The sequence below is a fragment of the Rhamphochromis longiceps genome, linkage group LG18 (genome assembly GCF_057381845.1).
Source record: "Rhamphochromis longiceps isolate RC_006_pf linkage group LG18, R_longiceps_female_GT1.1, whole genome shotgun sequence".
NCBI classification, from domain to species: Eukaryota; Metazoa; Chordata; class Actinopteri; order Cichliformes; family Cichlidae; genus Rhamphochromis; species Rhamphochromis longiceps.
This window is the reverse complement of record NC_140574.1, coordinates 22,008,447-22,023,610: the sequence shown is the minus strand read 5'-3', so window position 1 is coordinate 22,023,610 and position 15,164 is coordinate 22,008,447. Positions and strand designations below refer to the sequence as shown.

At 42.3% G+C, this 15,164-nt stretch overlaps 1 protein-coding gene across 1 annotated transcript in view; it reads left to right on the top strand.

Moving 5' to 3' along the window:
- The first annotated feature begins 11,263 nt into the window (after positions 1-11,263).
- The window catches only part of LOC146648228 (CD5 antigen-like), a 40,241-nt gene continuing 36,340 nt past the window's right edge, over positions 11,264-15,164 (top strand). Inside the window, exons 1-2 of the mRNA XM_085390062.1 lie at positions 11,264-11,303; positions 13,267-13,584. Of these exons, the coding sequence (XP_085246188.1) occupies positions 11,264-11,303; positions 13,267-13,584 (358 nt within the window). The remainder of the gene's footprint in view (positions 11,304-13,266; positions 13,585-15,164) is intronic.

Sequence of the window (15,164 nt, the reverse complement as noted above, 5' to 3'; positions counted from 1 at the left end):
CGGGGAACAAGGAAGATGGGGAGAGGGGAAGATGTAAACACAGATGACACAACAGATACATACTGGCGAGACATAAGAGGAACATAATAGACAAGAAACTAATCTGGGGATAAAAGGGAACTGCAGAGTATGGAAAGAATAAACTCATGACTACTTAATGGAACCTAAATCATCATTATGATACAAAAAACACTCCCTTGGACTTGAATTTCTTTGAACTGTTCATTTTGCCAGCTGGAATGATTGTAAAGCATACATACTTGATTTGAATTTCTCTGATTCCCGCAGGGTCAAAAGTGCAAATTTAGGCTTAAATACATACATCCACCCCCACTGATATTTTGTTAAACGTCCCTTGCAAGTTGCACTTCGACCCGATGATTTTGGTTGCCATAAAAAAACTTCTGGCATAATTCTGGCCAGATATTCAACCACTCTTTTTGGCAGAGTGGAGTTGAGTTTTAAAAGCAGTTCACAATTTTTCCGCCCGTTCCAGATCAGGGCTTTGGTGGTTCCTGAGTTGTTCCATCTGAACCAAATACGTCTCGTCTGAGGGTGGCAGTTTGGGTCATTGCAGGCCTTAGCAAAGTGGTGACACATCTGATTAACTTATGCTTAAGAAAAATTATTTGAGGTAATGAGCCTGGAATCTGCAGTTGTTTAAAAATGGCTCCAAGAGAGATCTTCCAAACTCAATCTTCAATTCTCCTTAAATCGACACTTAATTCATTTGGGTTTTCCCATTGTTCAGAGCAACTGGTCAATTCACTAAGTACCGTCAAACAAATAATTTTATGCTGGCAAAAAGAAACTAACAGTCCTAGTAAACCATGATTACTTATAAAAAACTTAACAGGCCTAGGCCTTGTCAAGTTAAAAGACACCATTTAACCTTCAGAGCCACTATTAACATCGAGTGTATGTATTTCAACCTGTAAGGATACTTTTGACCTTGTGCAGTTTAGAGAAAATCCAAAATATATTCAAATGTACAACAAATTCTTACTTTTAAAGTCAATAAAGATGGGTTCAATAAAATCATTAAAAGCCTAAGATTGCCATGAAATTCATGCCCATGATAAGTATTTGCAAACTTGTCTATGGAGCATGGAAAGAAAAGCGTCTGGACTTCTTTAAGTTTCCTTGAAGATGTTTCAACTCTCATCTGAAAAGCTTCTTCAGTTCTAAGAGTAATTGGTGGAGAGTCCCAAATTTTAAGTCTTATGGAGTGTTGCAAACTTCTGATCATAAACATTCAACTTAGTTTCTCTCCTTATATTCAATTTGAACACTTATGCCCCACCTCTGCAGCCCACCAGGAAAGCTTGCCCCATAGTTTGGTAACCAGTGGTCTGTCTACACCACAGCCAACTTCACCTACTTTGGGAACAACAGTTCAGGAATGTTGCTTGGACACTTCTTTTTCTATAATTACGTCCAGAACAACAACGAAATTCAATATCTCAAAACAACAAAAACTGAGCACAGTCTGGCACCAGCGGGCTGTAGCAGTGACAGGAAAAGAAGCACAAAGCTGTCTAATAGAAACTACAAGTAACAAGAGACAGTTTCTGTAGCACCTACAAGCCAGCAGCAATGGGCAGTAACACTGTCAGATGAGCACAATAAGGAAAAGGACAAAAGTTGATTTGAACTAAAGACAGGTTTTGTCCTGAAAAACAATATGACCTGACACAGATTAGATGTGCCTCCTTTTCCATGTTGGTGTGCATCCTTCTTGGGAAGAAAGTGAAATAATAGAAGCAATACCAGGGTGTTCAGTAACACATAGCATTGTGAAAAGATCAAGTTTACATTTATTGCTCCATCTCATAAGAGAGACATTGTACTGTATCATTAATGATGGCTTCACTATGGGATCACACGGTGTCTTACAGTCATATTTGAACACATTTTGGGCACTAGTGAGAATATAAACGTTATTCATCCACATAAATTTTTGCTGATGTTTTAGTTTTTTCTTTTATTTATTCAGTTTTATTTAACTCACAGGTAAGATTTGAAGGTTTTACTCTGAGACTGAAGTGATCTCTCTTTTTTCTGTTTAAAACAACACAAAAAATAAACTCATCGGGTATCCTATGAACTGGCAAATGGATGAAGGATGAACTCCTGGTGTTTCCTTCCACCTAGTGGTTGCATGTGGTGCAGTTTCCTTTGTAGTTGAGCCATAGCCAGATCTGTAGATAGCCTCCTGGCCATGCAGTCAGTGGTTGACTTTATGTTGTGAACTAGGTATTCCACTATTTCACTAGAGAAATACGTGTTTTATTTTACAAGTGAGGCTGCTTTTTTTTTTATGTGGTAGAAGTCTGCTGCGAGGACCAAGCGGTGCCATCTAAGGACTGGATGCCACTGGACGTGCCTAGAAAGGACACTCTCAATCTGAAGGCCACCTGTTTCCTTGGAGGGTGGTAGAATACAACGATTTGCAGTTTTTTTTAAGGATTAACGTTTTTACTGAGATCTCAGGACACTTTATGTTGCTACTTTTTTTTCCTTTTTGGGTCAGATCTGATTCCACTTTACACAAAAACTGATGCATCTAAAAGCAAAACTGTGACTAAAGACAATTCAGATAACTTGAACACTTACCAAATACTGAATGCGAAGTGCACTGAACTGAAATGAATGGCCTACCTAATATATTTATGGACACTTGAAGTGATATATTGGACATCGTTGAAGATTACATGTTGAAATGATTTAAATGTTGTTCATGTCTATGTTTTTGGACCATTTAAATGTTGAATACACTCAAATCACTTTTTTCCTTTAAGTTGTTGTCAGTGTCTCATTCTGAGTGGAGGGTTTTTCCTTCTTTAAATTGAGTTACCACTGCCAGTCTCCCTACGATCCTAACTGAACCCAACAAGAGGAGATTCTCATATATTTTATTTTACTTGACTTTGGATGACAGATTACTGTGGATTTGACTGATTTTGACTACTCAGTTAAAACGGGTGACAGAAACATGACATCTAGGCTGCGCCTAGAAATTCTGTCCATAAAAATTACGAGCAGAATTGGTGACAAAGGGCAGCCCTGGTGGAGCCCATCACCCATCGGGAATGACTCAGACTTATTCCTCGCTATGTGGACCAAGTTCTTGCTGTATAAGGATTGAATGGCCTGTAGCTATGGTCCAGATACCCCATACTCCTAATGCATGTCCCACAGGACACTCTGAGGGACATGGTTGAATGCCTTCGCCAAGTCCACAAAACACATGAAGACTGGTTGGGCAAACTCCCATGCACCCTCAGGTATCCTTGAGAGGATAATGAGCTGCTCCACAACCAGGACGAAAACCACATTGTTCCTCCTGTATCTGAGGTTCGACTAACGGACTAACGGATATATATATATATATATATATATATATATATATATATATATATATATATATATATATATATATACACACACATACACACGTGTATGACGGCGAAACAACTAGTAGCTCAGTGTTCCAACATTCGAAAGAAGGGACTGCTCTCACAGCTAGAGATTGACGAGGTACAACACAAATGCTACGTCAAGGAGGAGTCAGGGGGGCGATATCATCACCCCCACCCGAGATTGGGTACATAGCCCCAAGTGCGATAGGAGAAGGATGTTGAGTGCGAGAGGAACTGACCTGAAAAATAGGATCATGGCCAAGCTTGAAACCTGGATCCCCCGTAGCCGGTTACCAAGATTACGTGAAGTACCCTCAGAAGGTCTGCTAGATGATGTTAATGCAGCACTACGGGCAATACCTACAACCACGATTACCGACACTAACAAGCTGATCTACAATACGGCAGCAGTGATCAGTGAGATGCTTGGCTACAAGTTGAACAGCGACAAGGGGCAGTACCCTCCATGGAGAAGGAGGCTAGAGGGCAAGATCAAAGTAGCACGGAGGGAGGTTAGCCAACTAACGGAGTTGCAGAAAGGTAAGACAAATAAGGTGCCTAAGAAATACAGCAAGCTGTCCATACCTGAGGCCTTGGAAACTGCCAAGCAAAGACTCACAGCCTTGGCCAGCCGCTTGAGGAGGTACACCAGAGAGATAGAAGGCAGGAGAATAAACCAGCTGTTCTCCACAGAACCAGCAAAGGTGTACTCTCAGTGGCAAGGGAACAATAAGAGAACAGCACCACCAAGGCTGGAGACGGAGCAATACTGGAAGAGCATATGGGAGAAGGATGCAACCCATAACGGCAATGCTCAGTGGCTAGAGGATCTGAGGGCAGACCACAGCGACCTCCCTGAACAGGGTCCAGTAACCATCACAGTGGCAGATATCCAAGAAAGGGTCTCCAGTATGAAGAGTTGGACAGCACCAGGGCCCGACATGGTTCACGCCTACTGGCTGAAGAAGCTGACTGCACTCCATGAGCGTCTGGCAGCACAAATGAACCAGCTGCTAGTTAACGAGAGACACCCGGAATGGCTAACTGAAGGCCGGACGGTCCTGATCCCCAAGGACCCCAAGAAGGGACCGGTCCCCTCCAACTACCGACCAATAACCTGCCTCAGTACTACATGGAAGCTCCTGTCAGGCATCATATCGGCTAAGATGAACAGGCACATGGGTCAATACATGAGCGGGACACAGAAAGGAATTGGCAAGAATACCAGAGGCGCAAAACACCAGCTACTGGTAGACAGAACAATCAGCCGAGACTGCAAGACCAGACTGACCAACCTGTGCACTGCCTGGATTGATTACAAGAAGGCCTATGACTCAATGCCCCACAGCTGGATACTGGAATGCCTAGAATTGTACAAGATCAATGGGACCCTAAGAGCCTTCATCAGGAACTCAATGGGGATGTGGCGTACAACACTAGAGGCCAACTCCAAGCCCATAGCACAAGTCACCATCAAGTGCGGGATCTACCAAGGAGATGCTCTGTCCCCACTGCTGTTCTGCATAGGCCTGAACCCCCTCAGTGAGATCATTAACAAGACTGGCTACGGATACCGACTACGGAACGGAGCAGTTGTCAGCCACCTCCTGTACATGGATGACATCAAGCTGTATGCCAAGAGTGAACGAGACATCGATTCACTGATCCACACTACCAGGCTATACAGCAATGACATTGGAATGTCGTTCGGACTGGAGAAGTGTAGCCGGATGGTAACAAAGAGAGGGAAGGTAGTCAGAACTGAGGGGATTGAACTACCAGAAGGCAACATTGCAGACATAGAGGACAGTTACAAGTACTTGGGGATCCCGCAGGCGAATGGGAACCATGAAGAGGCCGCTAGAAAAGCTGCAACCACCAAGTACCTGCAGAGGGTCAGGCAAGTCCTGAGGAGTCAGCTGAATGGTAAGAACAAGATCCGGGCCATCAACACGTACGCCCTACCCGTGATCAGGTACCCTGCTGGGGTAATAGGCTGGCCAAAGGAGGAGATAGAAGCCACTGACATAAAGACAAGAAAGCTCCTTACCATGCATGGAGGGTTTCACCCCAAGTCCAGCACCCTGAGGCTGTACGCTAAGCAGAAGGAAGGGGGCCGGGGACTGGTGAGTGTCAGCACCACAGTCCAGGATGAGACAACGAACATCCAAGAATACATTGGGAAGATGGCCCCAACTGACCGAGTGCTCAGTGAATACCTCAGGCAGCAGAAACCCAAGAAAGAGGAGGGAGACGAGGAACCATCATGGAAGGACAGGCCCCTGCACGGTATGTACCACCGGCAGATAGAGGAGGTGGCTGATATCCAGAAATCCTACCAGTGGCTGGACAAAGCTGGACTGAAAGACAGCACAGAGGCACTAATCATGGCAGCACAGGAACAAGCTCTGAGCACAAGATCCATAGAGGCTGGGGTCTATCACACCAGGCAAGACCCCAGGTGCAGGCTGTGTAAAGATGCCCCAGAGACAATCCAGCACATAACAGCAGGGTGCAAGATGCTAGCAGGCAAGGCATACATGGAACGCCATAACCAAGTGGCCGGCATAGTGTACAGGAACATCTGTGCCGAGTATAACCTGGAAGTCCCGAGGTCAAAATGGGAGATGCCCCCAAGGGTGGTGGAGAATGACCGAGCTAAGATTCTGTGGGACTTCCAGATACAGACGGACAAAATGGTGGTGGCTAACCAACCGGACATAGTGGTGGTAGACAAACAGAAGAAGACGGCCGTAGTGATCGATGTAGCGGTTCCGAATGACAGCAATATCAGGAAGAAGGAACACGAGAAGCTGGAGAAATACCAAGGGCTCAGAGAAGAGCTCGAGAGGATGTGGAGGGTGAAGGTAACGGTGGTCCCCGTGGTAATCGGAGCACTAGGTGCGGTGACTCCCAAGCTAGGCGAGTGGCTCCAGCAGATCCCGGGAATAACATCGGAGATCTCTGTCCAGAAGAGCGCAGTCCTGGGAACAGCTAAGATACTGCGCAGGACCCTCAAGCTCCCAGGCCTCTGGTAGAGGACCCGAGCTTGAAGGATAAACCGCCCGCAAGGGCGTGCTGGGTGTTTTATATATACATATATATATATATATACACATATATATATATATATACATGTATATATATATATACACATATATATATATATACATATATACACTCAACAAAAATATAAACGCAACACCTTTGTTACTGCTCCCATTCCCCATGGGATGGACGTAGAGACCTAAAATTCATTCCAGATACACAATATAACCATCCCTCCCAAACAGTGGTCACAAATCAGTCCAAATGTGTGGTAGTGGGCACATCTGCTATATTGAGATAATCCATCCCACCTCACAGGTGTGCCACATCAGGATGCTGATCTGACATCATGAGTAGTGCACAGGTGTACCTCAGACTGCCCACAACAAAAGGCCACCCTGGAATGTGCAGTTTTGTCTCACAGCAAAATGCCACAGATGCCACAAGCAATGAGGGAGCGTGCAATTGGCATGCTGACAGCAGGAATGTCAACCAGATCTGTCGCCCGTGCATTGAATGTTCATTTCTCAACCATAAGCCGTCTCCACAGGCGTTTCAGAGAATATGGCAGCACATCCAACCGGCCTCACAACCGCAGACCTCGTGTAACCACACCAGCCCAGGACCTCCACATCCAGCAGGTTCACCTCCAAGATTGTCTGAGACCAGCCACCCAGACAGCTGCTGGAACAATTGGTTTGCACAACCAAACAATTTCTGCACAAACTGTCAGAAACCGTCTCAGGGACGCTCAAATGCATGCCCGTCGTCCTCATCGGGGTCTTGACCTGACTCCAGCTCGTCGCCGTAACAGACTTGTGTGGGCAAATGCTCACATTCGATGGCGTCTGGCACGTTGGAGAGGTGTGCGCTTCACGGATGAATCATGGTTCACATTGTTCAGGGCAGATGGCAGCTGAGAATGTCCCAGTTCTTGCATGGTCAGCATACTCACCGGACATGTCACCCATTGAGCATGTTCGGGATGTGCTTGACCGGCGTATACGACAGCGTGTACCAGTTCCCACGAATATCCAACAACCTCGCACAGCCATTGAAGTGGAGTGGACCAACATTCCACAGGCCACAATTGACAATCTGATAGACTCCATGCGACGATGTGTTGCACTGCATGAGGCAAATGGTGGTCACACCAGATACTGACCGGTTCTGGGTCCCCAGACCCCCAATAGCGCAAAAAACTGCACATTCCAGGGTGGCCTTTTGTTGTGGGCAGTCTGAGGTACACCTGTGCACTACTCATGATGTCAGATCAGCATCCTGATGTGGCACACCTGTGAGGTGGGATGGATTATCTCAATATAGCAGATGTGCCCACTACCACACATTTGGACTGATTTGTGACCACTGTTTGGGAGGGATGGTTATATTGTGTTATATTGTGTATCTGGAATGAATTTTAGGTCTCTACGTCCATCCCATGGGGAATGGGAGCAGTAACAAAGGTGTTGCGTTTATATTTTTGTTGAGTGTATATACATATATATATATGTGTGTGTATATACATATATATATATACGTGTGTGTATATACACATATTTATATATATGTGTGTGTGTATATATATATATATATATATATATGATCTCACTGAGGGGGTTCAGGCCTATGCAGAACATATATATATATATATATATATAAACACCCAGCACGCCCCTGCGGGCGGTTTATCCTTCAAGCTCGGGTCCTCTACCAGAGGCCTGGGAGCTTGAGGGTCCTGCGCAGTATCTTAGCTGTTCCCAGGACTGCGCTCTTCTGGACAGAGATCTCCGATGTTGTTCCCGGGATCTGCTGGAGCCACTCGCCTAGCTTGGGAGTCACCGCACCTAGTGCTCCAATTACCACGGGGACCACCGTTACCTTCACCCTCCACATCCTTTCGAGCTCTTCTCTGAGCCCTTGGTATTTCTCCAGCTTCTCGTGTTCCTTCTTCCTGATATTGCTGTCATTCGGAACCGCTACATCGATCACTACGGCCGTCTTCTTCTGTTTGTCTACCACCACTATGTCCGGTTGGTTAGCCACCACCATTTTGTCCGTCTGTATCTGGAAGTCCCACAGGATCTTAGCTCTGTCATTCTCCACCACCCTTGGGGGCATCTCCCATTTTGACCTCGGGACTTCCAGGTTATACTCGGCACAGATGTTCCTGTACACTATGCCGGCCACTTGGTTATGGCGTTCCATGTATGCCTTGCCTGCTAGCATCTTGCACCCTGCTGTTATGTGCTGGATTGTCTCTGGGGCATCTTTACACAGCCTGCACCTGGGGTCTTGCCTGGTGTGATAGACCCCAGCCTCTATGGATCTTGTGCTCAGAGCTTGTTCCTGTGCTGCCATGATTAGTGCCTCTGTGCTGTCTTTCAGTCCAGCTTTGTCCAGCCACTGGTAGGATTTCTGGATATCAGCCACCTCCTCTATCTGCCGGTGGTACATACCGTGCAGGGGCCTGTCCTTCCATGATGGTTCCTCGTCTCCCTCCTCTTTCTTGGGTTTCTGCTGCCTGAGGTATTCACTGAGCACTCGGTCAGTTGGGGCCATCTTCCCAATGTATTCTTGGATGTTCGTTGTCTCATCCTGGACTGTGGTGCTGACACTCACCAGTCCCCGGCCCCCTTCCTTCTGCTTAGCGTACAGCCTCAGGGTGCTGGACTTGGGGTGAAACCCTCCATGCATGGTAAGGAGCTTTCTTGTCTTTATGTCAGTGGCTTCTATCTCTCTCTCTCTCTCTCTATATATATATATATATATATATATATATATATATATATATATATATATATATATATATATATGCGCATTAGTAGGGTTGCAACATTTGAGTAGATATTTGATAAGACTGGTTTCAGACACTTATTTTTAAGCTGTCACAAACAAGTATTACGGAGAGTGGAACAAACTCTGAGTGGTTAAAACCTCAGTTTTTACATATTCATACCACTGGTATGAAATGTGTACTTTCCCTTCATGTGCTTTACCCTCATAGTCTCTCATCTCTTTATTTCTGTTGATACAGATTTTGCTGAGTTTTGGATTTCTTCTCACCAGTCTTGAAAAACAAAGTAAAAAATATAGTATTTTTACATGTCAATATTAATATTGTCACTGTTTTAAGAATATTCTGCAGCTGAATGCGGATCACAGTAAAATATACTGGGATATGGTCATAAGTTGAGGTTGTTGTTAGTTGTTAATGCATTCATTATTTTTAATACAATGAAACACTGAGCTGTCCTCACCACTGACACTTTGGAAAGTTTACAAGGACTTGACTCATAGAAATCAAACCATACCTGATTTAAAGTGGGCTGATCTCCCTTCTGCTAATCTCTGGTAGATTTCGCAAAGATTAATATCCAATATTGATTGAGGATGATAGGCACGAGCCCCTGGATAGTACTGAGACACTGACTGATACACTGAGGAGGAATGGCATCAACATGAACTTTAAATCACTGAGATAACTAAGAGACTGAGTGTCACTAACACATAAGCAGACAGAACAATCGGAGGCAGAGATTATAAACAGGAGGTAAGTGGAGTTTGATTGCAGGTGTTTCAGAAAGCAGAGTGCAGGAAACATGTGAAGGCCACAGCTTGAGCGCGAGACAAACAGCGTTGTTAAACATTTTTTTAACATGTTTTTAACATGTTCAACATCTGTGCATGCTTCGCAATGATCGAAACAGACTTTTCTTTGTAGGTTACATTCAAATGTTTTATTTGTGAATATATTGTTGGGGAAAACTAGTTTCCTGTTTGGCACTGGGAGAGAAGAAAGAGAAACAGATGCTTCCGAAGGACTTGGTTTAGAAAGAAGCTTTAGGTAAGCTGCACATTTGCATGGTTCAAATTAAAGTGTTTTTAGTGTGGGAAAATGGTTGATGTACTGAGCTACATCACACACTGAGGTTTCTGTGGTTATTTTACAGCAGAGTGCCAAAAATATCAATCGGATGATCTAATGTAACTGTGGTTTAACAGCAACATCACAGCAGTTTGAGACTGCAGGTGGAACAAATACCTGCAGCCTTCAGACGACTGCAGAGAACTGCAACTATCAAGGCTTCACTTTAGCTTTCTAACTGTTGTGGATTACAGAACTGGTAAGAATAACTAATTAATTTTATTCCATCTGCCTCACAGTTAAATAAATCTTCAAATATTGGCTTTATTTGTCATGGTCATGCATATTACAAAACTCTACAGATAATTTGTCCATGTATACGTTTAGGAAAAATATGAAACACACGCTGTGTAAAAAAAACAATTAAAAAATTTCTGAATTCTAGATATATGAGAACAGTTTATGAATACATATCAGTATTTTGTGTTCAGCAGTTCCTGCAGGTCGTAGCTGCAGGTGTTTTCATAAATTTTTGCAGTAATGAAATAAACTGTCTGTCCGTAACTTTCAGAGATGAACACAGTTTGAAACATAATCCTTTATTTCATCTAGATTTAGGTGTTCAACTCACTCTAATGCTGCACATACATATTTCTCATTTAATTTAGGTGCCAAAGTAAACTTTATTTTTGAATTGCTTTGTGTCTGTTTAGACACTGCTGCTGTTCTACATACACAAATCCAAAATTATTATATTTTACTCCTAAATAAAATGATCCACAAAGTATTTACAATGTCTTTACTTTAAAATACTATGGAGGAGGAGGCATTTCAAGGGGAATAAACAGTGTGAAGTGTTTGGGTAGATTTAACTTTTTTGTCACTGATGATTCATTTTACACAGAACACATTTTGAGTCTCAGCCATGTGGACACAACAGAGAAACTTCTTCTATTTGGCCATCGGTGAGATGAACTTTATATCACTTAATTATTTTCTTTCTTTGCTATACTAACGATGGGCGTAACTTTGTGCTGAACATTGGGGGGGGGTCAAGATCTCTGTCCAAATAAATAACTAAATCTGTGTAAATTCCCAGATGATTAAACATGCAACTATGTTGTGGGTATTAACTGAAATGAGTAAAGAAAATCAACAGCCTATTTAGGCAAGATAATTCATAATTTTATTAGGGTGGTTATATTGGCTGGGTCTGATTTCGGGGGGATCATAACCCCCCAAGCCCCCTGGAAATTACACCCCTAATACTAACAGAGTTTGTCAGAGGACTCCGGCAATCAGTGTTCAGTTCCTTAAAGGTTTTCTGTTCTGTCATTTAATTCTTTTCTTAATTTGGTATGCTGTGTTCAGTTCAAGTTTTTATTGTATCCAGACAGGAAGAGCTTATCATTTCAGAATAATGAATTCTAATTTCTTTTCTACAGTCACTTCTTTGTCTGCATCTTCAGCTGTCGAAGGTCAGTCATGTTTGTTAAACTGAGTTTCACATGCAAAAGTTTTCTTTAAATAGTCTCATATATTGAAATTAAACTGTGCGTGGATGAGGGTGTTCCCCAAAACACCAGACTGATAAATGAAATTACATTATATGATTTTTCCCCCTCTTCTATTTGGCTTTATGTTTATCTATTATTTTGATTAATTCTCAGTTTTTATTTATCCGTCTTTTATTATTTTTCTTTAATAATTAAATAAATTGTTTTAAACATGGAGCAGCTCTTGTGACTGTCTAGAGCTGGGAACAAGAAGCAGAGTAGCACAATTACATACCTCTCTGCAGCTTCTGTCCTCCGGTTATCTCCCAAATCCTCCCAAAACCTTGGAGACTGTCTGCTTGCAAAAGAGTCTTTAATGCACCTTGAAGGTGTTTATATGTAAATAGTGTTTATATATAAATATATATAAACACATACATTGAATATTTTACAAACAAACAAAATTTGTTTTGATAGGTACAATATTTTATAACTTATTGAAAGCATAGGACAGCACTGACTTAATTAGATGCAGAATTAAATTAAAAAGGATAAAGCAAAAAAGAAAAAAAAAGAAATACATAAATGAAATAAAAAAAAAGCACATTTCAAATTAATTATTAAATTCATTAATTTATTGGATGTAATTGACTTTGAAAATGAAAAATCACATTATTATAAAAAAGTAATTAGAATTCAGTAAAAGGACTAGATGTTAAAGTCCCTGATAATGCATTGCTTTGGTTGGAGAGACTCTTGAGGGATGGCTGTTATGAAGAAAGGCAGCCCAGAAACTTTACCAGCAGCACACATCGTTGTGTGTCTGAACTTTCAGTCTTTTACCCAGGCTAATCTGCCATTTTCCTTCCTTGGTTAGGTTTAGGGATTAGAGGTCTAGCTTATCATATTAAAATTTGGGACACATCGTCAGTAGTGGACCTTGGATTCATCGGGTGTTTCGACCATTATCACTAGACACCCTCATCCAAGGAGGCCCTGCCAGGTTTGATCAGGCCCGTGAGTGTGTCAATGGTTTATGTTAAAATTGTTATTTCTCTTCTTCTTTCTTCTGTTTAGTTTCCTTCTATCCATTCACTGCAACTGAGAAATATTTATGGAGCCTAACTTCGTCAAAGGGATAGAAAAGGTGATAGAGAGAAGTAAGACAAAAGGGACAAGATAGGAGAGAGAGCAGAGAGGAGAGCCGGAAGTGGGCGCCCGATCTGGCTTCCCATACCTCCCCGCCGGATCGGGCTGTACGCTCTACCTCCCCACTGCATCCCACAAAAGGGGAGAAGAGCAGAATATTTTCTTTTCTCTCGCGGTTAGCTGACTGCTTTAGCTGCCCAAGTGATGTCAGCCCTTTTTAACCAGAGTAGCTTAAATAAAATAAAATAAGAAACAGAGTGTAATCTGCTCTTTCTTTTGTCAGATGCTCAGATAAGATTAGTTAATCCTGGGTCAGCTCGTTGCTTCGGAAGAGTTGAAATCTCCTACAACAACAGATGGGGAACAGTCTGTGATGATGGCTGGGACATCAATGATGCTGAGGTAGTCTGCAGTCAGTTAGGCTGTGGACCGGCACTGGAGGCCCCCCGATCAGCTCAGTTTGGTGAAGGAACAGGACAAATCTGGCTGGATGATGTGTCCTGTTCAGGAAGTGAAAGTTCTCTAACTGAGTGTCAGCACAGAGGATTTGGTTCACACGACTGTGGACATCATCAGGATGCTGGTGTCATCTGTGAGATAGGTGAGATGCTTTTTGTCTCATACACAGTATTCAGTAACAAAATGGTCCATGCAGCTGTAATCAGGACAGAAATCTGTATGTTAACTATTATAATGTATACAGTGTCACTGTTTAGCTTCACTTCCTGTTCTTTTCCCTCCTTTGTGTTCATCTTTGTTCATTTTCGTCTATAGAAGCATGCATCTCATTCCCAATCACTGTCTGTGTGTTTATACTTTATTCTCCCCAAAGGGAAGGAGTTTGTAATTGTTTCTCTGTCTGTTTGTTAGCAGTCAGCATCCACAGTTTACAAGACTTTTTTTTTTTTTTTTTTTTTTAATTTTGTATGATGGTTGATACCAATGACAGCTGATTTCATTTTTGTAAAAATCAGGTCGAGGTCACACCCAATGTGAAAATCAGTAAAAACTTTATATTACCTACATTTTTCGTTATGTCTTCAAACTTCACACCAATACACTGGGCCTTTGGGATCATGAGTATCTAGGTTAGCTAAGCACTTGATCTTGACCTTCACTGTTCAAGTCCAAGGTCAAAGTTGACCTAGAAAAAAAAATGTCCAACAACCACATCAAGTAATATATCATATGAAAAGACCTGAATAGAGCTGTTACGGCATCCTTGAGATGCCATAACTGGCTGACATCATCATAAAGGCAGGCTGATATCAACAAGGTGTGATAAAAATGTTTCGGTACAGCACTTGTCCATCAGGGGAGATATGCTCAGATTTTTGCAACAGCCAATGAAGACTCACTTTTGGGGTTTGTTCTGTCTCAGTGTCTTACATTTGGATGCTCAGTTGACGTAGTTGACAGCGTTTGGATGTTGTCATTTGTTTACCTTCAAATTACTGAGTCAAGGTCATGTGGAAACTATCATTGTTTATCATCATTATTTCATCATCCTCTTGATTTATTAAAAGCATGCTTTTTACTTATTCTACTATTAGTTAAGTTGAAGAAGGTAAAAACAGATTTAATAACTGCAGACTCCATTGCTTGAAAGGTTCACCAGAAAAAAAAATCTCAGAAATGTAGAACAAAAAAGAAAAAGAAAAAAAGATGTATTCTCACCACTATTAAAGTATGATTCCTGATAAAAGCTCATAATAAAATTAAAAAAAAAGAAAGAAAAAAAGAAAAAAAAAGTGTAGTGTAGACCTTACTCTGCAATGTAATGGTGCCAAAATATGAGCTAAATGACTTGCAAACAGACTTAGATATGGCCAAATAAATATGCTATTCTGTCTAAACATTTTAAGCAATTAAAATATGAAAATTAAAATTTAGTTTTTGTAGCTTTACATTTTTCTCATCTAGAAAACTCTGCTCTGCTCCAGAGTCAATGAGAGCTTGCTGGCAGCAAGGGAAGAGAGAAGATAGCAACGTAACTTGTAATTCAGTCACTACCTGCAACAGGGTGCTCTGCTCCTTGGTTATATGCTGAAGCATCTCCTCGTGCCGCTCCAGCAGGTCCGCCTGCAGTGATAATTCCCGCAGCACTGGGGTCGAGTCTGCTGGGTCCATTATGTAGCTGGATTGTTCTGTCACAGTGGGTGGTTAGTAATCGAACCCAAG